Raw genomic sequence first — 26,881 nt, forward strand, 5'->3', positions numbered from 1 at the left:
AACGATGGAAATTTCAGGTTGTTCATCATCGAACAGTGAAAAGGGATACATTGTTGAAGGATATGCTAAGGAACTGATTAAACTGCCTGTAAACTACAGAGACAGAAAAATCGTAGGCCGATTCTTTCTGCGGGACACAGAATGACACTAGCAGAGTTAAAAAATAGTGCAAATGTTTCTTCAGAGTCGGATAAACCAGAGGCAATATGGATTAATCTAAAATAACCATATATGTATGTGTACATAGAAATGTCTCAATAACAGAGGCATGCACATGGATTACAACATATCTTTTTACAGCTGAAACAACGACAAGACTTCAGAGTAGGACATTTAAAGCAAGAACAACAAGAGGTACATTTGAAGCAAGAACAGCAATTGGTGCATGATTTGCATGTTGGAAGAGCACAACAACACTTGCTACAAGAGCTTTTACTGAGGCAGCCACCGCTGCAGTCACCACAACAGCAGCTGGGCCAGCAGCAAGATCCCCTACAGGATTTGCAGCACCCTGAACAGCAGCTCTTCTTACCTTTTTGTGGACATAATGTACAATTTTTCGGTGTAAGACGCAGTGAGCAACCGCAGGAGCAACAGCATATCCATGACAAATTCAAACAAGACTTGCCACTGCACATTGAAAGGGAAACATACTCAGTAAAGAAAAAGACATGTGGAAACTTGAAGTAATCATACTCTCATTATTGTCAAAAACAGGGACAAAATTTGTTCATTTAGGAAACGTAAGCAGAATATGTAAGCTTTTGGTATATGCAGACTTCAAGGAAAATGTTACAGTATGCCCAACCAAGATAAGTAGATACAGGACATTTATTAGATAACAAAAAATTGTATCCAAGTGCTGATAATGCAATATCGGTTCATGCTTAGATACTGCCTACTGCATGTTGGAGTCAATATAAGTTACGTAAGCTTGCATCAACTGAGAGTTAAGCGTCAAATGTAAAGAACAAAATAGTAGAAATGACTTCTAAGTACAAGTATCATGTAAAAATCTACTCCAATTCCAACTCACGACTGTCATACTCTACTTCAATTCCACATATACATCAACTTATATAGATGTGCCTTCTTGTGTGCTTGAGAAGTGAAGTCCAATTTTTTTAATGCTGTAGATATCACTACCTTCCATGTAAATTGGCCTAGGTTATGCTTGGTTTCCAATGAACATTCGCAAGATGCAAATGTGAAACAGGTCTTTCAAGGAAAATAATTGTGTTCGGATTGAACTTTGACAACTAATAAGAAGATAAAGTAGAGAAGTCCCTCATAAAGTATATTGAGACAAACTATTCAGCCTTCTTGCTGCTTATTCTAAAGGCTCAATTCAAAATGCTACGTAATCTTGACAACAACCCATAATAGTTGAGCCATTTTGAACACTTGCACCATGCAAATATTCATCGGAAACCAAGAACAGCCTTAGATTACCTATACTGAGTGAACTAAAAAGGAGACCATATTCTCACACAGGGTTTCTACTGGAGAAAATATGTAGACTGGACAAATTCAAATCAAATTCAATTCGTCTATAAATAGCTTCATTTGAAGATGAGGTGAAACTCCCAATCCGAAACACAATCCCATTACATCTCCGTTCAACCAATTATTTAAGTTTTAATCAGGCAAACGTGCAAACTTAGCTATCCCCAAATACACATAACAAATGCTGTTGCATAAGAGCTAATCCAAAAGCTTGTATTCCCAATCAAATGAATTCATTTCAAATGACCTAATCTAAGATTAGTGTTCCTAAGCATGAATGTACGGAAGTGTAAAATTTTAAAGAAAAAATTAGCTAACATAGAAAAGATAGATAATGGCTTTGAAATTGGGATTGCGGAAAATGTACCAGAGCCACCTCCAGAATCGACATGATCTACGAGTCTTCTGGTTACTGCAAGAAACCCAAATTCATAAGTAATCTACCCATCAGCAACCTACAAAATCTTACAGAATGTAAAGGCTAAAATTCAGTAACCATACACTGGTATCAACGGATCCGGATTCGCAGCTACGTAACTGTCAACCCTGTAAAGTATCACACAACACTTCAGATGAAACACGAAAAAACTTACAGTCATGCACATATTGCACAATCATATAGTGGCAGACAAAGCATAGGCAATTGTGGGGCAATTGACCCCCCATGGCAAGAATTCCACATAAAAGAACCAAAAAAACTTACTCTTTGCAGCTTCTAGAGGCAGGTTGAAGGTTCTCAACTGATTTCAATTCCTCCTGTTTGCAACCAAATTACACAAAATTAGGCCAAAATCACTTTTACCGTGAATTTTTTTTCCCATTTCAATTTGTGGGTTTTCATTTTCATCGTAATCTAGTAAAAAATCAATAAAGTTGACAATTGAACTATGAAGATCTCAAATTCAAAAAGATAAATCTAAAATTTCCCAATTTGGGAGTCAAAAAGTTGCATCCTTTTGATTGAAAATGACTGATTACACACTCAACTATCAAAACCCTAAACCCCAAAACAGAAAATTGGAGGATTATTCCAATTCTTTCAGAAAAATCAGAAAAGGGGGTTTATGAAATTAGATCTGATTACCTCCAAGAACCCAATCTCCCTCTCCAATTTCTGAACTTTGACAAGCTCTCTGTGTTTCCCAGTCATATCTGGATACTTTGGTGGTGATCTTGGACAAGGATATGATACCAAATGAGCAGAAGAACCAGAAGACGGAGGAGGAACAGCAACCACAACCCCACCACCACCAGAACTGATATTACTAGTAGTTGAACAGTTAATAGTAGTAGTAGAACCCATTCAGAGTCAAAATCACAACCACCGGAATCCGGTGACTAAAAAAATAGAGCTTTTAAATAAAAACAGAGCTTCTTCTTCTTCTTTTTATCTCACTCAAAAAGTAGTTGTCAAAAATTTATAATGGGGGCAGGAATAAATGAATGAATCAGTGAATAGATGGAGTGAGTAATAAAGGAGGTTTTTCTGATGATGACAGTTCTGCAGAAGGAAACTTCAGAAAAGGAGTAAATATAGTACTAGTAGTAGTAGTACTAGATATAAATGCTAACTGCTGCTGCTGCTGCTTGTATTTGTTGTTGCAGAGAAGAAGAAGAAGAAGATAAGAAGATGTAAATCCCTGCTAAAACCCTAGAAATCTTTGATGAAGAAGAAGAATCAAATTGCCCCATTGTGTCCGTACAAACAAAAACCATTAACAGTGATTTTTATCTTTGGTTTTTAGTTGCAGAAGAAAAAAAATATATATATTTTCTGAGTTTTACTTTCTCTGAGCTCTGTTTTTGTTGTTTCTTTTCTCTCTCTAAGTTGCAGAGGAGAGAGGGGGAGAGAGTACTTCAGACAACACGTGAAGACTGATGATGGGGGAAGAAGAAATTGAATTGAAAGAAAATGTTTATGGAAATCTGTAAGGAAACAATGTTTTGAAATTCGTGTCTGTGGGAAATTTATTTCAGTTGGGAAGAATTCGAAATTCCAAGTGACCGAATAAGATTATGTGTCAATGAGGAAATAGCTTCTGGTATTTTTAATAGTAGAAAACAAGTGAATCATGGGTTATGCTAGCAAATTTGGTAGGTGCATCCCGGTGGATGTTTCTACTTTTCTGGTACATGATTCAACTTTTGAGCAAGAAATTTGTCGAATTTTTCTTTTTTTTTGATCATAAGCTGATCAAACATTTTGGATATCGGCATCACATCCGACACTACTAGATCAAAATGATGGATCAGCGGAAAAGGCAAATTAGTCTTTAAATATATTTATATGAATGTAGATATTTGTTGCATGTTGGGATATCATTTATTCGATCCCTAATTTGACTTGAGTCAGATGTTAAACCGTGTTTTCTTATTTCAGTTATATCTGACTCGTGAATTGTTTCGGACACGTTTGAATCAGAAAATAAAATGTCTCGGATCAAGCCACTGACTTATATATTTTTGATTCAATTGAGTCGGATTTGACTCAAAAAAATAAACAAAAAATTGGTTAAAAAGACCAGAATCCACAATTCCTGGGTGAAATGGACAGTTAGATTTTGATACTGTTTATACGGAAAAAAATGTAAAAATAGGCAGGATTTCATCGTGCCCATTTTCAAATACTTTTTCTTATTTTTAATTTACACAGGATGTATCAAGTTTCATACTTGCTATTTTTTAAATTTAAGCTAGGATGAATCCAGTTTCATCCTTCCTATTTTTTTCTTTGGCCATTTCATCCAAATTATTTTTTACTCGTCCATTTGAACCGTGATTTAAAAATAAACACGTTGAACCAAATACAAATAAGCCAAATGGATTCGGTCAGATCGAGACTAGTTATATTGAAAAAAAATAAAAAAACACAATATTAGTTTGGAACATTATTTTTGACATTTGGAGGTAGATAAATGCAGAAATTAGTTTGAGTACATAATTTTAAGATAATTTCGAAAAAGATAATACTTCACCTATTTCGGAAAATAAACTACTCCAAATTTCTTGAAAGAAAGAATATGGGATCCCTCAAAATCAAAAATGCCAATGGCTGATTAACAATTAAGAATATGGGATCCCTCATGGGAATCTCCAACTAAGAATCGTCCCATAATGACTATGTACACATACCTCCCTCGAGTCCAGTCCCATCATACCCACCAAGTTGAGCTGCTCCATGTTTCAAACAGTGATACGATGTACCTTCAGTAAGTGGGGAGAGCATGGTCATGGTCCGTGGAAGACATAAATGAAACTTAATTTTGGGATTCAAACACAGTTAGAGCAACCACAGTGGGCGAGTAAAACTATACATTTGGTCAAAAAGCGAGACACAGCGGGACAGACTATCGAGTAAAAGCTGGACCAAAATCAAATCCTAGACTATATTTGGTCTGCGACCAAAACCAAAATCAAATATAGTCGAGTGAACGTATAAAGTGATCATGTGATGGGGCGAACGTATAAAGTGATTCTGTGATGGGGCGAACATATAAAGTGATCATGTGATGGGGCGGACATTATATGTGATCCACTAATGATGGGGCGGACATTATATGTGATCCTAAAAATGGGGCGGACATTATATGTGATCCTGATCACCAAGCGAACATTATATGTGATCCTAACCAAATTTACTCTTCCATCCTAGTGTAACACCACGGACTAAATTCAAATTTGGTCGTTTTTTTCCGTCTTTGGTCTTTGGTTTTGATCGCACCATTGCAGTTGCTCTAAGTTCTTAGCCAGCAATTCATTGTGAAGTGATGCATAATGGTATTTCAAACATACCATTTATGCCCTTTTATTTCACAATTACTATTTTATCCTCTTCTTCTCTTATTTCCCATTTTTGTCTTTTTTGTTTACTACTTATTGTTTAAACCGTAGCTCTACTAGTTTCAAGTTTGGTTTTGTTTAGAAAAGTGGTGTAAGAACCATAAAATCCTTCCTAGAGAAGAGCCTCCAACACGTTGATATTTCCAATTTGTAATTGGGTAGAAATTTCAATTTGTAAGAGAAGCATCTATTATCTTCTAGTTTCCAATCTTAGAATTGGGTAGAAATTTGAAGATTATTAGAGAAGAACCTCAAATCTTTGTATCTTCATTGTTTCAAGGGTAGAAGAAGCATCATTTGAAGGTTGATTACTTTTATTTCATGGTGTTTTGTTATAATTTAACATTGCAATTTCAATTATAAGCATTACTTTACATTAGTTGGTATCAGGGCTTTGGTTTGATTTTTGGGGGAAGGTTTGGTAAAGATACTAATATCATCATCAAGTATTTTGGGTTGTGTTTCTTTTTCTTGGTAGTTTTTTAAATTGGGTATTTCCATCTTATGGTGTTTTATTATGATATCAAAAAGAAGAATGAAAATGGATGGGGAAGTAAAAGTAAGTAATGTTCAAGTGATGGGATTATTGAATAAAATGAGATATGAGATGTTTGATGAAATGCATCAATTAGTAGAAGAGAAATTTAAGAAGTTGGAAAGTCTTTATATGAACTCCTTTGAACTCTCTAATGATTATGAAGATGAAATAGAGTTAGAGAATTCAATTCCCATTGGTGGGTATGAGAATCTTGAAGTTTCCTATAAGGTGTTTGATAAAATATCCCTACCAAAATTTGATATATTTTCAAGTTGTGAGGAAGGTGAGAGTGGTAATAATGTTTACTTTGATCCTATGTCGCCACCCATATTTGATGAAGAACCTAATGAAGAAAGAGAAGAAGAATTTTTCGCCGGTTATCAAATACAAAGATTGGATGTCGTAAACAAATACTCCATGCTTGAACTTAACAACGGTGATCGAGGGACAAGGCATGACGCATTCCAAACCACTTGTAGCATGGGAAGAAAGGTAAGCAAGCTTGTTAATGATTCTGATAGTTATGCTTATGCCGTATCCGAAAATGTCATCAAAGAGATGAAATTTGAAACAAAAGTTCACCCACCAACAAGATTTTTATCAAGTATTAGCAACGAAAATGAGAAATTAACTTATGTTGATCCAACTTGGGCTTCCTTTGAAGACAAGTATAATAATGCAAGTCACCATTCAAAGTTGGAAAAACTACTTGGTGGTTCTTTGCTTCTTGGGTATGCAGTTGACCATTACCACAAGAGGTTAGACTTGGTGAGTAAGTACAAAGGAAGAAATCGAGGTCGAGTAGTTTCCAATAAGGGAAGAAGTTCAAGCACTAGTTAGTTCATTTTATTTTTGGAGAATTTGAAGACACGGGACCAAGTTTTATGCAAGGCGTAATTTTCTTACAACCATGTGGTGAACCGGAGTAGTGGTTATTCACCATTCATGGTGGTGTACAGGTTCAATCCAAGAATACCACTTGACTTGTCTTTAGTACCGGATTTGAAAAGGCCAAATGCTATGGAGGAAGACCTTGTTTCTCAACTCCACCTTATACATGAAAGCAGCCGAAAGCATTTAGAAGCTTTGTCAAGGAAATACAAGAATAAGGTTGATCAAAGACGACGCGCGGTTGAGTTTGAAGTAGGAGATCTTGTTTATGCGGTTATTACTAAGGAACGCTTTCCCGTGGGTGAGTACAACAATATAAGGCAAGGAAGATTGGACCATTTCCAATTGGAGAAAAGATAAATGATAATGCTTATCGACTCAACTTACCAAGCTCAATTCGTACGCCCGACGTCTTTAATGTTAAGCACTTGGTTCCATATTGGGGTGACAATGCTATGGATGATGAGATGGACAATTCGAGGACGAATTTCACTTAAAGAGGGAAGGATGATGCATAATGGTATTTCAAACATACCATTTATGCCCTTTTATTTCACAATTACTATTTTATCCTCTTCTTCTCTTATTTCTCATCTTTGTCATTTTTGTTTACTACTTATTGTTTAAACCCTAGCTCTACTAGTTTCAAGTTTGGTTTTGTTTAGAAAAGTGGTGTAAGAACCATAAAATCCTTCCTAGAGAAGAGCCTCCAACACGTTGATATTTCCAATTTGTAATTGGGTAGAAATTTCAATTTGTAAGAGAAGCATCTATTATCTTCTAGTTTCCAATCTTAGGATTGGGTAAAAATTTGAAGATTATTAGAGAAGAACCTCAAATCTTTGTATCTTCCTTGTTCCAAGGCATAAAATCAGTTCCATCTCACTGATAGGTACTTGTAGAGCAACAAGATCATTGTTTGTTGGGTTTGTCACTGTTCAGAAAATATATTGACAGTATCTAAAATTGTTGAATTGCCACTGTTTTATTCGACTCACTGATATGTGCTTGTAGAGCAACAAGAAAGAAATTGCTGATATTTATGTTTTAGAGGCAGATAGAAAGAAATGCGAGTGATGCTGATACGGTCGAGGGTAATTTAATTCTGGTCGGAGTACATCTGCACTTTGTATGTTGCACTAGGTTATATTGATAAATAAACACTGAGGCCCTCTTTAGAAGATAAATATTGGACCACCTCATAGTGTTTGTTTATCTTTTATTTACATGAGGTTGCCTTACAGCACACGTAGTGATTCCTTTTTTCTAACGCTAATGGAGGTGCTAACTGATGAGGTTGTCTGTTTTCACCTACTGTATGTTGCACTAGATTATATTGGTAAAAGAGGATCCACTGTGGGTGTGACAAGGGAAAAGATGATCAAGTAAGTTTTGTTTACAATACTACACTTGGTTACTGTTGTATATTGGATTTATATATGCTCACACATTTCCTTGGATATATTGGTTTTCCAGGTAAGCAAAAGAGATACACCAGAAAGAAATGCTTCCTCATGTTGGCTTCGGGGAGTATTGTGAAACCAGGAAAGCTTACTATTTTGGGTATGTTCTTTTAACATCCACTCGGTCATACTCAGTTTGTTAAAGAATTGAAAATATGTATAGCAAGGAGTTGACAGATATTCATCGGACATCGGTCAATGGTTGTGTATTCTTCCTTCACTATGTATTCAGAAACCTCTATGATATTTTTTTCCTGCTGCTCTTCTAGGTCTGCGCCTACTACTGCTGGTGTTCTGAAGTCGCACTGATATTATTGAACGTGTACACATTGTGTGCCACGGCAGTGGCATCACAACCACCAGAACAAGTCTTCAACTCACAGTCCGAGTCTTATGTTGTTGTTAAAACTTCCCTGTATTCTAGTCAGAGTTTGTTTAGATTAGGAAACATATCTTTTAGATATTCTGCATACATAAATCTCTATATATATCACATGTAAAGAACAAAAAGATATCAATTCAGAATATATTCTTCACAAAGATCTTTGAAACTTTAAGATGGTATCCTTGTAGATCCTAGGAAACATATCTTCCCTTCCACTTCATCTCTGCCGTCTTCTCCTTTTATCATTCATATTTTTTTTTCATCATGTCTGGCTCTAATCCATCTTCTCCCAACTCTCCAGTGCATGACAACATCTCTTCCCAAAACAATGAAACTCTGATCAATTCTTCAGCTCTTCCTAGAACTCTAGACCCTTATATCATTCATCCCAGTGATAACCCTGCAACTGTGCTATCCTCTCCTCTTTTACAAGGAGACAACTAAGGTTCCTGGGTTAGGGGAATCAACAAGTCTCTGAATGCCAAGGGAAAGCTTGGTTTCGTTGATGGCTCCCTTCCTCCTCCAACAGATCCGTTGCAGTTTCAATGCTGGAAGAGATGTGATGATCTCGTGGGAAGTTGGCTTCTAAACTCTTGTCAACCAGATATCAGGGATAGCTGCCTGTATGCTGCCAACTCTCATGCTATCTGAAAAGATCTGCAAATCAGGTTTTGTGTCTCCAATGCCCCTATTCTGTTTCGTTTAAAATTTTCAATTGCTTCAATCAAACAGGAATCAATGCCTGTGTCTCTTTACTATACCAAAATAAAAACTCTTTGGGATCAATATGACTCCCTGGTTGCTTCTACGGAAGCATGTATCTGTGGTGCTGGCAAGCACATGCTTGAAAGACTCGAAAGAGAGCGTGCCATGGAGTTTCTGCAGGGATTACACGACAGGTTTTCCAATCTTCGTAGTCAGATACTCACTATGGATCCCTTCACAAGTGCACTTCGTATCTTCAATCTTGTTCAGCAGGAGGAGGAACAGCAGCATATAACCCATACTCATCTGCCAACTGTTGATGATGCTGCTCTTGCTTCGAATCGAAATTTCCAGTCCAGCTCTCGTCCGCCATCCAATCATAACAAGCGTCAGCGTCCCTTTTGCGACTATTGTAACAGACTAGGCCATGTTCGAGACAAGTGCTACAGGCTTCATGGTTTTCCCCTGCCAACAGTTCTCAACAGCAGCCTTTGGTTAATGCAAATCTGCACATGACTTCTTCTGCTGCAGCTCTGTCAACTGACCCATCTGCTGCACCACACGCTCTTCCCTCCCTGTCTGCCGATCAGTATGCTCGCCTTTTGGCCTTGATCAACCCTGCACCAGACTCTGTACAACCTGATGCTCGTGCCAATTTTGCAGGTAACATTCTCTCCACCTCCATTGTTGATCCATGAGAATGACCTGGACTATCCATCCTTTTCAATTTTAATTGAAAGAATTGTCACAGTTTTAACTGTGACCAAAACTGTGAAGAAAAAAACACGTGTCATCTTCTTAATGTTGTTCCAAATGAGAGTAACAGTTTAAACTTTACAGTAATTGTGACAAAAGATGACAGGTGTCCATTGGGAATTTGGTGCAAAAAGTATGCAACACTTATATGTGTTATTGTAGTCGTAAGAAAAAGTGATGCGTGGCAAAACTTTATAGTTGCCTACCTGGCGGTGTAAGACACGTGTCATCACCGAATTGTTGCAAAGTTAGAATAACAATTAAATCTGTTATAAATATTGTGAAAATGAGCCACGTGTCGCTATTCTAAAATTAGGTTAACTGTTACTATTAACTATTGTAACAGTTTATAAATGTGACTGGAATCAAATTTTGTCACAGTAAAACTGTTACAAAAAACGATAACAATTTTAATCACAGCGTTTCTGTAACGGTGTATATGTGTTACAAATTAAAAAAGTAACAGATATACTCTGTGACAAAATCCTGGTTTTGGTGTAGTGATGTACAAATATGAACTAATATATTCCAATGAATGCATCATGGTAAATTTTATTTTTCACTCCCTAAGAATAAAGAATCTTTTTTACATCCATGTTATTATTATTATTTTTTTGATGCCCTAGACTAGTGGTCCCAAGACTACATCCAAACTCCTTAAGTTACAGTGGATTTCAACAATTACATGGTTCGAAACCCTACATCCATTAATTGTTTATCATTCTGGTTGTTCGAGGAAGTCCAGGAAACAACCAAAGGATCCCATAATGACTAGGTAACAAGTTGGAGCATAGCATGGTCAGTGGAAAAATTGAAATTTTACTAGCGTGTTTGGATATACATTTAGATGTAGCTTTTTGACTGGTAGAAGTCAAAAAGCAAAAACTTTATTTACGTATAAAATTTCAGAACGATTTCTAGGAGCAAAAAAAATCCTTTTTGTGAAGCAACATATTTTTGCTTCTGACTTACCCAAACACACTATACGTGTTGGGATTTGAAGCACTGTACACAGAGGTTCTGTTGCACTATCATTATTCCTTTGGTGAGAATCTCAACATCCTTGTTGAAAATTACCATGAGAAAAATTAGGATGGGTCAGTAGTTGTTCAAAGTGGCCGAGAAAAGTAGATCATTCAGGCTTCTCAAGTCTTAACCATATTCAATTATTATCGATGCTCTAAGAGCAAGGCTATGAAATGAGTGTTTTATAAAGCTCACTTACTTTCAAAATGAGAGAGAGGCTATGTGAAGGAGTACCTTTTATACCGTGGGGCAATTATAACACACCGAGAGGTTAATGTTCGCTTGAATCGGAAATGAGGCTAAGTGAAGGAGTATCTTTTACCTTGGGAGGGCAATTATAACACACTGAGAGGTTAATGTTCCGTTGAACCAAAAGTTCATCCAACAAACTGATCGGTGCCTCCAGGAAAGAAAAATTTAATCAAAAAACTCTCCATATGCAGCTTGGGACGAAAAATTCACTCAAGAGGCTGCTGACCCAAAGAGAACTTCCTAACTTAAATTTTTGTTGGATAGGTCAAACAGAACTGAGACAACTTACGTTGACCATAACCTTTGAGTCCACTACCAATTGAAATACCCGTTTTCTTTTTTTTGAGGCTTTTAGGTACATACGTTTGCTGTCCATTTAGGTAGAATTTTTTTTCTTTTTTTACCGTCAATTGAAAACAACAATTGACTCCCCTGTGATTTTTCTTGACCGGGATTCTTCTTGAAGTATGTTGAAATGTTCAGCAAAAGAATAATGATTTGAATGGTAATTATGATTAGTGATGGATGAGCATGCTTTAGGTGGTAGTATTTGCTAACAAATTCAAACTTCAAATACAGTAGAAAGTTTGTAAAATATGAAAGACCCAGTCATATTTTTCGTAAACTGAAACACAAAAACCACTATATAATAACTGTTGCTAGATGGGATTCTTTGTGCAAACCACCATGAGAGGGAGTTATGCTCGGCGGTTTTATATTTTACTAACTAGTAACTCCTACAGATGAAAAATGGACTTTCAAAAAATCTGATGTTTCATGGGAGCCAGACCCGAACCAACACTAGAATCAAGTCCTGGAACTAAAGTCTTGGAACCAAAAGTAGTATTTACAAAGATTCGGACGCAGGATAAGGAAAAGCTTCACTTACCCCCGTTCTTTGTTGGTTCAGACCTCCACCAGTTGCAATAAGCAGAGACCTCCACAGTCTCCATAATATTTACTGCACTTATTTCCAATAAGGGTAATACGGTCATTTTCACAATGTGTAATATTTACTTACTTATTTACGATAAGGATAGTCTAGTTATTTTCACAGTCTCCATAATATTTATTGCACTAATTTCCATTAAGGGCAATATGGTCATTTTCACAGTTTCTAATATTTATTTTACTTATTTCCGATAAGGGTAGTCTGGTCATTTTCACAGTCTCCATAACATTTATTGCACTTGTTTCCACTAAGATAATATGGTCATTTTCACAATCTGTAATATTTACTTACTTTACTTATTTACGATAAGGATAGTCTAATCATTTTTCACAGTCTCCATAATATTTATTGCACTAATTTACATTAAGGGCAATATGGTCATTTCACAGTTTGTAATATTTACTTTACTTATTTTTGATAATGGCAGTTCAGTCATTTTTATAGTCTCCATGATATTTGTTGCAATAATTTCTAGTAAGGGTAATATGGTCATTTTCACAGTCTGAAATATGAACTTTACTTATTTTTAATAAGGGTAGTCTGGTCATTTCACAGTATTGCACTAATTTCCATTAAGGGTAATCTGGTCATTTTCACAGTTTGTAATATTTACTTTACTTATTTCCGATAAGGATAGTCTGGTCATTTTCACAGTCTCCATAATATTTATTGCAATAATTTCCATTAAGGGTAATATGGTCATTTTCATAGTTTGTAATATTTACTTTACTTATTTCTGATAAGGGTAGTTTGGTCATTTTCACAGTTTCCATAACATTTATTAACCTTATTTCCAGTAAGGGTAAAATGGTCATTTTCAAAGACTATAATATTTACTTGACTTATTTTTGATAAGGGCACTTTGGTCATTTTATAGTCTCCATGATGGTTATTGCATTAATTTCTAGTAAGGGTAATATGGTCATTTTCACAGTCTAAAATATTAACTTTACTTATTTTAAATAAGGGCAGTCTGGTCATTTTCACAGTATTGCACTAATTTCCATTAAGGGTAATCTGGTCATTTTCACAGTTTGTAATATTTACTTTACTTATTTACGATAAGGATAGTCTAGTCATTTTCACAGTCTCCATAACATTTATTGCACTAATTTCCATTAAGGAGAATATGGTCATTTTCACAGTTTGTAATATTTACTTTACTTATTTTTGATATTGGCAGTTCAGTCATTTTTAAAGTCTTCATGATATTTGTTGCAATAATTTCTAGTAAGGGTAATATGGCCATTCTCACAGTCTAAAATATGAACTTTACTTATTTTTAATAAGGGTAGTCTGGTCATTTTCACAGTATTGCACTAATTTCTATTAAGGGTAATCTGGTCATTTTCACAGTTTGTAATATTTACTTTACTTATTTCCGATAAGGATAGTCTGGTCATTTTTCACAGTTTCCATAATATTTATTGCACTAATTTCCATTAAGGGTAATATGGTCATTTTCATAGTTTGTAATATTTACTTTACTTATTTCTGATAAGGGTAGTTTGGTTATTTTCACAGTCTCCATAACGTTTATTAACCTTATTTCCAGTAAGGGTAAAATGGTCATTTTCAAAGACTATAATATTTACTTGACTTATTTTTGATAAGGGCAATTTGGTCATTTTATAGTCTCCATGATGTTTATTGCATTAATTTCTAGTAAGGGTAATATGGTCATTTTCACAATCTGAAGTATTAGCTTTACTTATTTTTAATAAGTGTAGTATGGTCATTTTCACACTCTCAATAATATTTATTGCACTAATTTCCAGTAAGGGTAATATGGTCATTTTCACAATCTGTAATATTTACTTAACTTACTTCTGATAAGGGTAGTCTGGTCATTTTCTTTGTCACCATGATATTTATTGCACTAATTTCTACTAAGGGTAATTTGGTCATTTTCACTGTCAGTGATATTTACTTTACATATTTCCGATAAGTGTAGCCTGGTCATTTTCACAGTCTCCATAACATTTATTGCACTTATTTCCCCTAAGGGTAAAATGGTCATTTTCAAAGACTGTAATATTTACTTTACTCATATCCGAAAAGGGTGGTCTGGTCATTTTCACAGTCTCCATAATATTTATTGCACTTATTTCTAGTAAGGGTAGTAGGGTCATTTTCACTGTCTATAATATTCACTTAACTTATTTCCGATAAGGATAGTCTGTCATTTTGACAGTCTCCATAATATATACTTATTTCCAGTAAGGGTAAAATAGTCATTTTCACAGTCTGTAATATTTACTTTACTTATTTTTGATAAGGGTAGTCTGGTCATTTTCACAGTCTCCATAATATTTATTTCACTAATTTCCAATATGGGCAGTATGGTCATTTTCACCGTCTGTGTGATGTTTATTGAAATTATTTCCAGTAAGGGTAGTTTGGTCATTTTGAAAGTCTCCATAACATTTATCGCACTTATTTCTCCTAAGAGTAAAATGGTCATTTTAGCAGATTGTAATATTTACTTTACTCATATCCAATAAGGGTCGTCTGGTCATTTTCACAGTCTCCGTAATATTTCTTGCACTTATTTGCATTAAGGGTAGTATGGTCATTTTAACTGTCTGTAATATTCACTTTACTTATTTCCGATAAGGATAGTTTGGTCATTTTGACAGTCTCCATAATATTTATTGCACTTATTTCTAGTAAGGGTAAAATAGTCATTTTCACAGTCTGTAATATTTGTTTTACTTATTTTTGATAAGGGTAGTCTGGTCATTTTCACAGTCTCCATAATATTTATTGCTTATGTTTCCAATAAGGGTAAAGTGGTCATTTTCATAGTCTATAATATTTACTTTATTTATTTTTGATAAGGGTAGTTTGGTAATTTTCATAGTCTACATGATATTTATTGCACTTATTTCCAGTAAGGGTAATATGGTCATTTTCAGTCTATAATATTTACTTTACTTATTTTGATAAGGGTATTTTGGTCATTTTCATAGTCTCCACGATATTTCTTGCATTTATTTTCAGTAAGGGTAGTATGGTCATTTTTACAATCTCTAATATTTACTTTACTTATTTCTGATAAGGGTAGTCTGGTCATTTTCATAGTCTCCAGAATATTTATTACACTTATTTCCAGTAAGGGTAAAATAGTCATTTTCATAGTATGTAATATTTACTTTACTTATTTCTGATAAGGGTAGTTTGGTCATTTTTTTAGTCTCTATGATATTTATTGCACTTATTTCTTGTAAGGGTAATATAATCATTTTCATAGTCTCCATGATATTTATTGCACTTATGTCTAATAAGGGTAATATGATCATTTTCACGGTAAGGGTAATATGGTCTTTTCAAAATGTGTAATATTTCCTTTACTTATTTCTGATAAGGGTAGTTTGGTCATTTTCACAGTCTTCATATTATTTATTGCACTTATTTCCAGTAAGGGTAAAATGCTCATTTTCACAGTTTGTAATATTTTCTTTACTTATTTCTTATAGGGGTTGTATGGTTATTTTCACATTCTGTAATATTTACTTTACTTATTTCCGATAAGGGTAGTCTGGTCATTTTCACAGTTTACATAATATTTATTGCACTATTTTCCATTAATGGTAATATGGTCATTTTTACAGTATGTAATATTTACTTCACTTATTTCTGATAAGGGTAGTCTGGTCATTTTCACAGTCTGCATAATATTTTGTTGCACTTTTTTCCATTAAGGGTAATATGGTCATTTTAACGGTCTGTAATTTTTACTTTACTTATTTCCGATAAGGGTAGTCTGGTCATCACTTTGAATTTTGGGGTTGTTTTAGATGTGGTGAAATATTTGGGTGGAATCATCACTTTGAATTATAATTGTGTTTGTCTGTAAAATTGTCAACAAATATTATTGTGACTAATAAAAGAATTTAATATTCCTAATTATTATCACGAATACAAAATTTAGTAACAGTTATAACTGTTGCAGGACTTATCACAGGTGTATCTGTGACTGAAAAATAAACTGTGACAGGTTGCACTGTTACAAAATCCTGTTTTGGTGTAGTGAATGGAAAATAACCTTAGTAGTTTCAAGTCAACTACTAACACTCACTTAACACTTGTGAAGGATCTAATTGATCCAATCACTAAGAAGTGGAATTCAGCCTTAATCTTTGAAATGTTCCCTGAATATATTGCTAGGAAGATCAACAATACTAGAATAGCTAGAGACAAACCTGATACTCTTAGATGGCTTCTTACAAAATCTGGTGTTTTTACTGTGAAATTCATGTATAACAAACTTACTGAAAGAACTGTAAATCATTACAACTTAGGACAGCCAGATTCCTTTTGGCACAATTTATGGAATCTAAATGTGTCCCAAAGAATTAAGAATTTTGCTTGGAAGTGTTTACGTAATGCCCTCTCTACAAACCTGAAACTTTCTAAATTTATGGAAGATATTCATCCTAACTGCTCTTTTGGCTGTAATGTAGCAGAATCCACAGAACACTTATTGATTTTTTGTCCTTATGCCAAGTATGTCTGGGCTGCAGAGCCATCTCGTGTAGTCCTTAACTTTGACAATTCAATAACCTTCTTGGATATATGTAAGGAATGGATAGGGAAAAAGGACCCAACTATACCCATAGAAATAATATCGACAAAAGCCAGGTTCATATGGAAGGAAAGATGTAACAGGGTTTTTGAACAAAAACAACAAACTAGTGCTCAATTAGGCATAAAAATACAAAGATTTTTAGATTTCTGGTATAAGGATAACATCCCAAATAGACAACCACCAATTGACAAAAATGTGACTCATAAATGGTCTCTGCTTAGGAGAACTCGGTTGAAACTCAATGTAGATGCTACTTGGATTTCTATGGATTTGCCTGTAGGTTTCTCTTTAATTCTTAGGAATAATGCAGGAGACTTTGAGCAAGGCAGAGCAGGACCATTCACAACTTCTACCTCTAAGAAGCGGAAGCCCTAAGACTGTTGCAGGGAGCTAAATGGGAAGTGGGAAGAGGATTGTCCAACTTTACAGTGGAAGGTGATTACAAGAATCTTTTTTATTATTTGAATGGGGAAGCGTCTCAAAATGCCTGGCAGAACCAGCCTATAATGGATGAAGTAAAAAGGCAGTTCAATCTTTGTCAAAAAAAATTCAGGTTTTTATTTTGTACCAAGAACAACAAACAATGTAGCTGATGTACTGGCAAAGGAAGCCAAGTCTTTTAGAAACACCCTCAATTGGAGGAATGAACCTCTATCTTGTATCAACTTTGCTTTAGAAGAAGATAAATCAAATGTTAGGGTTGAAACTAATAGCCCAACATTCGATGAGTCTACCCATCTTGATGTAAGGGTTACTAACTCTCAATTGACTAATTGTTTATTAAGCTAGTGCAGAATTCAGTTATATATAGACCAGGGACTAGGGATATACACTCTACGCATAAAAACGTTTTCTTATCTAAATTTTTATAGGGAGCCGGACTCTACTGGTAGAGCAACATATTTTATGGGGAGTGTACTAGTAACTACTTCTGTTAATGAAAATTTTGAGTTGGTGGAGTGTATTAGTAACTGCCTGGTCATTATAGATCCTGGCTAAATTGGGGTTTATACCATTTAATTGGGGTCTATAGATTTTTCCTTTTCACACCCCAAATTATTCTAGGCATAAACCTTATAAAAAATACTAATTTACCCCCACATTAATTTCTAAAACTCACTAATATAAATTTTAATCTTTTTATTTTCAGTAAATCCAAAATAAAAAAAACCTAAACCTAAAAAATCTTTCAATTTGTATCATAAACTTTCCAAATTCTCAAAACCCTAATCAATTTTTTTTTCATCCTCTACTCTGACGATCTTCGATCCAACCAAGAAAAAGGTAATCTCCGTTAACCCATCTTCTTATCTTATTGATTTACATCTTTAAATCATCGTTTTTGACAAATCAAAACTCCGATTACACCCAGAATCGGTTTTTATTGACCTATCGAATAAACCGATTCTGGATTTTTTACGACCATGAAGAGCATGCACAGTAATCGGTTTAGATTAGGATGAACATTATCCGATTCTGGCTTAGAAATGAAATATGAAAATAGATCGCCAGAATCGGTTTATATATGTAAAATGTATAATCCGATTAATATAGTCTTTTCATCTTTCTTTCAGAATCGAATTTTATACATGTACCACACAAACCGATTTTAGTGGTCTCTTCCGAATCGGGTTACATATATTTTTTTATGTACCGATTTTTAACTTGATTTTTGTTTATTTTTTTTGTACAATGGACTTCGAACACTTTCCATTCTACAATCGCGATTTAACCGATGAGGATATCTTAAGGCAACCACAAAGAGTGTCGGTGAGGAACCTATACAAGTTTGCATTCGGAGCTGAAACCCGGCTTGAACAAGCCCTGGAATTGATTGATAAGCTTTCACTTGAAGAGCTTATTGAGGTCATCACCTTCGCCAAGATGAGGAGAAACATGATTTCATCTGGGAGGGAGGTCCATGCAGAAATGTAAGAAATGTGGGAACTAATGGCTGAAGTACAAGTTGCTCCTGATGGTGGTGTTGCTGGTGCTGGTGCTCCTACTGCTGGTGGTGATGCTAGTGCTGGTGCTCATGTTGATGGTGGTGTTGCTGGTGCTGGTGCTCCTGCTAATGGTGGTGATGCTGGTGCCGGTGCTCCTGTTGTTTAAGTTTTTATGTTTAAGTTATAGATATTAAAAGTTTAAGTTTACAAGACTTGTGGTTATTTTAAGGTTTTTATTTTGGATGATATTTGTGTTGAAATTGATGAACTTGAAGCCTTAATTATATTTATGTGTTGCTCCATAATTCTAGCCTGACATGTCAAGAATCGGTTTACTCGATATGTCATTATAAACCGATTATGCAGGACAATCTTTCTGGATGTTATAGAATCGGATCACATATGGAAATATATGAACCGATTAATGTCGGTGAAAATTCAAAATTTCAAATGACTCTAATCGGTTTACTTTGGTCGCCATAAAGACCGATTCCTTGTGGCATATAAACACAATCGGTTTTATAGTCCTTCTAAAAGACCGATTATTTCAAATTATTACATGTTTTTCAAAAAAATAGCCGTTCGGGACTTTCTCTATAAATAGATACTTCACCCTTGGACCCATTTGCCCCAAAATTGATCATTTTATCCCTCCTCACTCCATATACTCCATAACTACTCATTTCATACATATACATACAAGAAATGACATCATTCGACTCCGCGGAAGATTTGACAATCATGAAAGCATGGTACGCGGAAAATCGGCTTAGACATCAATCCTCCGAAAAAAAGGATTCAACAACCTTTTGGGTTAAAGTACACAAAAAAATTTATCCAAGAATTTGGAAATCCTAACGCAAGAAGTGTTCAAGCCATCCATGAAAGACACATAGTCATTGAAAATGCGATACTTGCTTTTTTAGCTCTCCAACCTCCGATTTTTAATGCTCGCCCCTTCACCTTGTCCATTGCACAATTTGTAAGTAATTTTGTGGTTTTTTTACGTACCCCATGTTGTGTTATCTTCCAACGAAACACCATTAACAAATGTAAGCTTGTTTTTGTGTTTTTGTAGCACGAAGTCGTGAAAGCGCGCTACTTGGAAGTAAAGGGGGAAGCATTCGTATTCGATGCAAGCTATCACTTCTTGGAAGATAGAATCCCGGAGGATAACCCAGACTACTTGGATGCGGTATCGTCTTCGTCGGAGGAAGATTGATGGCTTTAGAAGGTTTTGTAAAGGTTTTGTAGGTAGACCTCTATGTAAACCCTCACGAGACTATAACTCGTCCACTAGGGTCGTCTAGGGGTTTAAAGGCTTGATGCATGTGCTAAATGCATCCTACAATAATAATGCGATGAATGAAATTTGGTAATGAAAGGAAACAATCGGCTTATATATGTCATAAGAAAAATCCGATTCTCATAATCAGATTATAAAAGATGTCAAAGTAAACCGATTCTGGATGTCCTCTGGTAATTCTAAACACCAATCCAGAATCGGTTTACAAGTGAATGAACGTAAACCGATTTTATGTAACTTTTACGGAAAAAAATCAAAATGTTGATGTTTTGATGAACTCTCTAACATTAGTTAATCTCACATCCAAATCAAAATTAACCCCTAATATGATTAATTAGTGCTAATTAATCAGGGATAAAATAGATAGTTTGGTAATTATTTTGATAAGGGATGGTGTGAAGTGATTTCTAGTGACCTTTTTTATCATCTAGCTATAGGCCCCAACTAAGTCATATAGGCCCCAATTTAGCCAGGTTATAGATATGGAGCCTTATAATATTCCTGGATCCGAGATTCCAATGAGAGAATGCTCCCTTGAGCAACTAGAATCCCCTGCTTTGAAACTCTTATTGAATTTGAGGGATCCTATATTCTCATAAAAACAGAGATTTTAGAGTTTATTTGACAAGAGGAAGGTATGTGTCACATGCAGTAGAAATATTCCAAACTTTTATACACAAAGTTTCTTTAATTAGAGTTGTTAATTTGAGAATATATTAATGAAAGAAAAAAATGTAAAAAGACATCAACTCCCATTTTTAAAGATTACATAAATCTACATCCTGTCAATAATAGCTTTCTAGTGTGTAATGAGGTCCCTCAATATGGTTCCAAAGAACCAATTTTCTTTCCCGCCCCAAATGAATATTGAAAATTTCACTTCTATTAATGTTTGTGTGGTTGATTTTTGCCTTTTCCCAGCCATCACTCTTCTGTTCCTTTCATTCCATATGGCCAAAAAAATTACAAAAATCAACAAAAGCCTTCCCCTATTGCGCCCTCGCCGAAATTTCCAAGCTTGTAGTTGATCACCAATGATGCCACACTGCACTCATCGAATATTATTAAATTGAAAATAGTAATTTTTTGAATTGGGAACAAGATTTATTGTTTTTAGTGCAACAAAAACTAATATTTAATAGAATAAGACAAAGCAAAAACATAATTTTCAATAAAATAAAATAATTCTTTACGAAACTTTAACATAAATACGAGTATACCACTAACCATGCCTATGACTTTTGTTAGATAGATCGGGAGAACTGAGTCAAATTACGTTGACCCTAACACACTTTGAGTAATTGCATGAACAATAAATAGACTTCAATTTTTGACCATGACCAATCCAATAAAATAGGGTCTCCCAAGAATAAATTTAGTTAAGGAATTGTTTAGAGTATGAGTCCCTAGTCTCTATAGGCTACATAACTGAATTTCTGTTGAATTCTCATAAACAAAAGTAAAATAAAAATAGTCAATTAACTATTTTGCAACAGAAATGCTAGCTTAGAGCCCTGGTGTGGTGGCCAATTTCAAGGGCAAAGTGGCAAATTCTCAAGGGCAATTCGGGAAAAGTGTAGAAATATTGTACACTGAGCTAGAGACAACAATGTCAAAGAGTTAGTGAGAAAATCTGCAGAAAGTGACAAGAGGAAATTGTACTCAGAGAGAGTGAGTGTGGTAGGATATGGTGGGTGGGGGGGCATGGGACCTTAGACAAAGATATGTCACAAGGAAGAAGAAGTGTCACATACAGTAAGATGCAACCAAAGTTGTTTTCCCAAAACAAAGTACTACGGATATGCAGAAAGCTAATGCAACATCAATCTCTTTTTCAGGAGTAGTAGGTTGTGGCAGTTTTAAAGTGGTGTTATTTTGTGATAATTGATTTAGCTCAGTGCTGGGGTCATTCCATTTGAACACTCACTGTCTAGGCTGCTCTAGAAAAGTTGTCCATATGAAGCTTACCCATATTATCATTTAAAAATGGTGTCCAAGTTCTAATGAGTAAGCTCCGGGAACAATTTGCTTGCTTACGGAAAGAGAAACATTACACCTTCTGGATGTCATATGAGGAACGACTGAACAGAGATTTGATCACTTCTTCATGTGTTTACCGGAAAAATGCTCGAAAGGATCCATGGATAATTGCTGTTTGGACACGTATGTCAGACTTCCATCTGCGTCATTAACTGTTCATAGAAATCATCTAGCATGTACTGAAAGCCAACAAAAATCAAAAGATAAGATAACTTTAGCATTATAGCACAGTCAATATTTAACATTTAATCCAGTTCCAAATATTTGCATAACTATTTTGATAGAAGAAGACGCGAGGCAAAACACAAAATGAGGAAACACCGAGCGGAGCTACTTGATTTCCCATGGGAAGTCTTGTATTGTCACAATTCGGTTCTCACTCCAAAAGTATGATAAACCCATATTTAGGCTTTCACAGTAATTTCTTACTTCTTGACAGAGTAGTATCTGCATCTTTTAACATTTCAACTGCTCACATTGTCAACTACTAAGTTTTAATGAAACACCACTTCGACATCTGAAGAAGCTGTAGGAACTGCTCTTAGCTGCTTCTTAAATTGCTTAACGTTTCCAGCTCTATCAGGCAAGCCAACACTGGAACGAAAGAATAGAGATGCTTCCTCCAAATTTTTTGCATTTTTCAACAAAAATCTCAGAATTTTGAACTCAGCATCACATCCATCCGCTCCAAAGATAAAGACAGACAAAAGGTGAGACAACATTCCCTGAAATGATAATCCTGCTTCCCAGTCATCTCCAACGTCCGCTAAATTGGACTATATCCAAACTGTTGGAAACTAATTTATAATCTAGACTAGTTTTGCAAGTGTGAATGAAGTTTGTTCTTAAGGTAAAATTATTTAGTTTACTGAGTTGTTAGTAGTTGTAAATCAGTAAAAGAAGTTGAAAGAAATGTCCAGAGATGCCATGTGAGAGTGTTGTAATGTGAACTACATAGTTAGGGATAAGATGAGAAATATCCAGACAAAACTAGAGTGGTCTAAAGTGAGTCAAAAAGATACGGCAGTTAGTATTATCTAGAGAAAACTAGAGAAGGTAAGGGTCGGCAAATGTAGCCTATAAAAAGGCAGTGCTGTATCAATGTAAAACTGAACAAGAACATCAATAAAAAAGAGAGTTTTGAAAGACAGTCTTGTTCCATATCTTGGAGCTCTGTATGAGCAATACTAATCACTAGCTCATGCATCTTCACGATCATCAAAAAATATCAAAAATCAATACAATCAAAACAACTGAAATAAGAAAACCTCGGATGTTCCAAAATTGTTGCACAAATTTAAATGTTGCCGTTGCAGACCAATTTATAGAACGAAGAGCTTGGTTAAATGTTACCTTCTCTAGTTCAAGGTAAATTGTGTCTATGTTAGGAGAAATGCTGAGTAAGTATACTATAGCCCGCAAGCAACCTCTTGTAGACCACATTACCAGTGTTAAACATTTTAGGTTACATAAGCGAGGTGGTTGATAGTCTAATAAGTCAGGAGCTCGTGAGAGAACCTTGAGAAACAAAAACAAAATTCTTAATCACTCAAACTATTTAAAAGTTCAAACATATCACTTCCACATATATGTTAAGATGTTAATTTATGCAAGAAAGGAAGCACCCATACCTCAAGGAATCCAGGTGATAGTCTCAAACGTTTCACCATATAAACCGCTCCAAGACTTTTCATCATACGTATAGCATACACTTCTTTTTCCTCTGAAGGCAGATTAGAATATGTTTCTGCATTCTCATCTTCTTCATGTTCTTCTAGTATCATGCATAAATCAACCACGGATAACGGGGAACAGTTTTCTAAGGAATAATCTTGTGTGAAGAAAGATCTGCAATTGAACTCTTCCAAATTTGGAGCACATAGCTTGATAACGCTGGGCATAGTATAATTAAGCCAACAAGTGTAAGTAAACTTCTTGACGCTAACGGAATCAACAATCAAAATCTTTTGATTATCAGATTGTATATCGCAATTGATTATCTCTAAATCTTTAAGAACTGGACAACTTGATAAAAGCTTTTTAGCTAATTCCAAATTGGAGAATGATAATCCATCTAAAAGTAGTACTTTGAGCCGAGGCAAATACATTGATCTTGGCAGAATAATATCTACATATCTGGCAGCATCAAACATTCTTATTACCAGCTTCTTTAGCGACTTGCAATTAAGAAGACGTTGAGGAATTTCATATGCCGAATTCTGCAATTGCTCAATTACCATAGTTATTTCTTGAACATTATACTTGACGGCATTATAGATCCATCTGTTAACATGCATCATCACTGAATTATCATATTCACAGTCCTCCCAATCCACACTAAACTTCTGAATATCAGTGTCATCATGAAATATGAATACAACATCCACAAGCGTTATGAACTTCTCAGCATTCTCACGCTAAAACAAACTCCTATTGAAATTGAGAAATGGCAGAGATTTCCAGATATCAATCCATCGTTTCGACAAAACACAAGTCTGAACTGCATATTTAGTATCAATGAAAGACATGATATGGTGAATTAGTCCATCAGGTAACCTACTGATTCTATCTTCCCCATTAAAATATGGGGATGCATTTCTTGTTTCTTCCATTCTTTACAGGTTAACCTAAACTGAAGACTAAATTAACCCCCAAAATGTGTTGTTCAGAACCCCAAAATCTCCAATTTCAATAATTACTCTGAGATAAAAACCCTAAACTCCAATTTTGCAATGAATTACTCTGAGATAAAGACCCTAAAATCCAATTTTGCTGATCTTGTAGTTGAAATCCCAGAAGTACAAGATAGAAACAAAAAGTACCTATTGAGTGTAGAAATTGCTGATGAGAAGCAACTCTTCCTTAGATGATGAATTGGGTACCCCTCTGCAAATGAATCAATCTTGAGCCAAATGGAAGGAACCCTAAACCTCCAAATTAGATGAGAAGAAATCAAAAACCCACAAATCAAAAAAAAAAAAAAAAAAGGAAGAGTACCTTTGAAATGGCTGGTCTGCAAATTCAATTGCTTAAACCCTCGCTGTAAGCTAAACCTAATTCATTTTGAGGAAATCGGAGGAGCTACTCAAAGAGCGGAAAGGACAGGTGGAGGAGTCGTTCGGTTTATACGCTCACTTATCTAAGCCCATTCCCACCTAACGCTAACAATAAGAGAATGATTTTCTAGGGACGATGGTTTTTTCGAGGGGACCATGGTTTTATTAGGCCACCTTCCCTATAATGATAAGGGGTGTCTTAAAACGTTGAAATAACTAACCTACCCTTAATCTAATTTAATTTAAAACCAACCTAATAACCACCTATATATATATAACCACCACATCCTCCCACCATCACCGCCCACCACTGCCGATTACCACCACCACCACTTCCGATTATCACCACCACCAACCACCGATTACCACCACCACCGCCCACCACCGCCGATTACCACCACCACCACCTCCGATTATCACCACCACCAACCACCGATTACCACCACCATCTCCTCCCACCACCACCACCACCGCCTATTTAAGAAATGTAACAACATCAATGCAATCACAATTAAGTTATGTTACATGATAATTTTATCGAGTATAAAAGACGCCAGCCGCAGTCTGATTCTGCCATGGGACCACTCTGGAGGTATTTTCCAACAAACCCTTCACTTTAATTTGATTTTGATTGCTTCAATCAAATAGAAATCATCAAAATAGGGTTTTAGTAGGAGTTACAGAGTCATGTTCGGTTAGGCCGATTTTCCAAAAAACCCTAGTTTACTAACCGAACTTCTTGAAAATGAAGAACACGAAGAACAGTTCGGTTTTATTGGATTTAAAACTAAGTCACCGAACTCTCTTTTCGATTATTTCTCAAAAAATTTTAAAACTACAAAGTAACCGAACTCCTCCCTTAGAACCGAAAAAAAAATCCAGTCTGACCGAACTGTGTTGTTGTGGCCACTATGTTGAGTTCCAAAATAACCGAACTTAGCCAATAGAGTTCGGTTTTTTCGCAAAAAAATTTAAAACTACAAAGTAACCGAACTTAGCCAATAGTTTGTTTGTTAAGTTCACATTTTTTCGGTTGCCCCGCTGGAACTTCACATTTTTTCGGTTGCCCCGCTGGAACTTCACATTTTTTTTGTTTGTTAAGTTCGGTAACTTCACAATTTCATCGCAGAAACCGAACTCAAAGTTCGGTTGGTTAGCTGTTAGGTTCAAGTGTGCGAAAGAACCGAACTTTGTAAACTTATATACTCTTATATTACGTAAAGTTCGGTTAGATCAAAAGTGCATGCAGTTTACGAACCAACCGAACTTTGTACACCAAAGTTCGGTTAGTTGAGAACCAACCGAACATAACGTTGTAACTCCTAGAAATTCTATTATTAGAGAGTTCGGTAACCTGCGTGTTTGGAACAAGTTACCGAACTACACTTTCGGATGAGTTCGGTTACTTGTTCATCTCACGGAGCAACCGAACTACAGCTTCAGATGTGTTCTGTTACTTATTCTTCATATAAAGTAACCGAATTACAGCTTCAGATGAGTTCGGTTACTTGTTCTTCATATAAAGTAACCGAGCTGTTCAAAATCCAGTTCAAATCCGGATCATTTTGAAGATTAACAAATATTCTAGGAGAGGATGGAGATGAAGAATCAGATGAGTTTTCATCATT

General features: G+C 35.4%; 2 protein-coding genes across 9 annotated transcripts; both read right to left on the reverse strand.

Annotated features, from left to right (window-relative positions):
• Window positions 1-191: 191 nt before the first annotated feature.
• On the reverse strand, window positions 192-3,303 carry LOC113328421 (guanine nucleotide-binding protein subunit gamma 3-like). Its single transcript, XM_026575534.1, has 5 exons — window positions 2,591-3,303; window positions 2,210-2,262; window positions 2,008-2,052; window positions 1,874-1,918; window positions 192-630 (listed from the first exon to the last, which is right to left on the reverse strand). The coding sequence occupies exons 1-5, from the start codon at window positions 2,807-2,809 to the stop codon at window positions 255-257; spliced, it is 738 nt and encodes a 245-aa protein (XP_026431319.1). The 5' UTR covers window positions 2,810-3,303; the 3' UTR covers window positions 192-254.
• Window positions 3,304-21,143: 17,840 nt separating this feature from the next.
• Window positions 21,144-25,318, reverse strand: LOC113327756 (putative F-box/FBD/LRR-repeat protein At1g66290). 8 transcript variants are annotated; one of them, XR_003349191.1, is made up of 4 exons: window positions 25,195-25,308; window positions 23,829-25,121; window positions 22,126-22,376; window positions 21,144-21,202 (listed from the first exon to the last, which is right to left on the reverse strand). XR_003349191.1 is itself a non-coding variant. In XM_026574891.1 (3 exons), exons 2-3 carry the CDS (start codon window positions 24,495-24,497, stop codon window positions 22,326-22,328), a joined length of 720 nt encoding a protein of 239 aa, XP_026430676.1. In that variant the 5' UTR covers window positions 24,498-25,121; window positions 25,195-25,308; the 3' UTR covers window positions 22,031-22,325. The 8 variants fall into 8 exon arrangements, 7 of the variants coding, with proteins under 7 accessions (XP_026430676.1, XP_026430673.1, XP_026430674.1 ...); XM_026574891.1 differs by lacking the exon at window positions 21,144-21,202 and having other exon boundaries at window positions 22,031-22,376; XM_026574888.1 differs by lacking the exons at window positions 21,144-21,202; window positions 22,126-22,376 and adding an exon at window positions 22,429-23,715 and having other exon boundaries at window positions 23,829-25,083; window positions 25,195-25,318.
• Between the last annotated feature and the right edge of the window lie 1,563 nt (window positions 25,319-26,881).

Source organism: Papaver somniferum, unplaced genomic scaffold, assembly GCF_003573695.1.
Source record: "Papaver somniferum cultivar HN1 unplaced genomic scaffold, ASM357369v1 unplaced-scaffold_107, whole genome shotgun sequence".
Lineage (NCBI taxonomy): Eukaryota > Viridiplantae > Streptophyta > Magnoliopsida > Ranunculales > Papaveraceae > Papaver > Papaver somniferum.

Excerpts from the sequence above, each read along its gene's own strand:
- LOC113328421 (XM_026575534.1), bottom strand. The coding sequence starts at position 2,809 with ATGGGTTCTACTACTACTATTAACTGTTCAACTACTAGTAATATCAGT. Across the intron at positions 2,263-2,590 it reads GGGAGATTGGGTTCTTGGAG|GAGGAATTGAAATCAGTTGA; the intron begins GTAATCAGATCT and ends GGTTGCAAACAG. Across the intron at positions 631-1,873 it reads CGATTCTGGAGGTGGCTCTG|TGGCAAGTCTTGTTTGAATT; the intron begins GTACATTTTCCG and ends TTCAATGTGCAG.
- LOC113327756 (XM_026574888.1), bottom strand. The coding sequence starts at position 24,497 with ATGATGCATGTTAACAGATGGATCTATAATGCCGTCAAGTATAATGTT. Across the intron at positions 23,716-23,828 it reads TATCACCTGGATTCCTTGAG|GTTCTCTCACGAGCTCCTGA; the intron begins GTATGGGTGCTT and ends TTGTTTCTCAAG.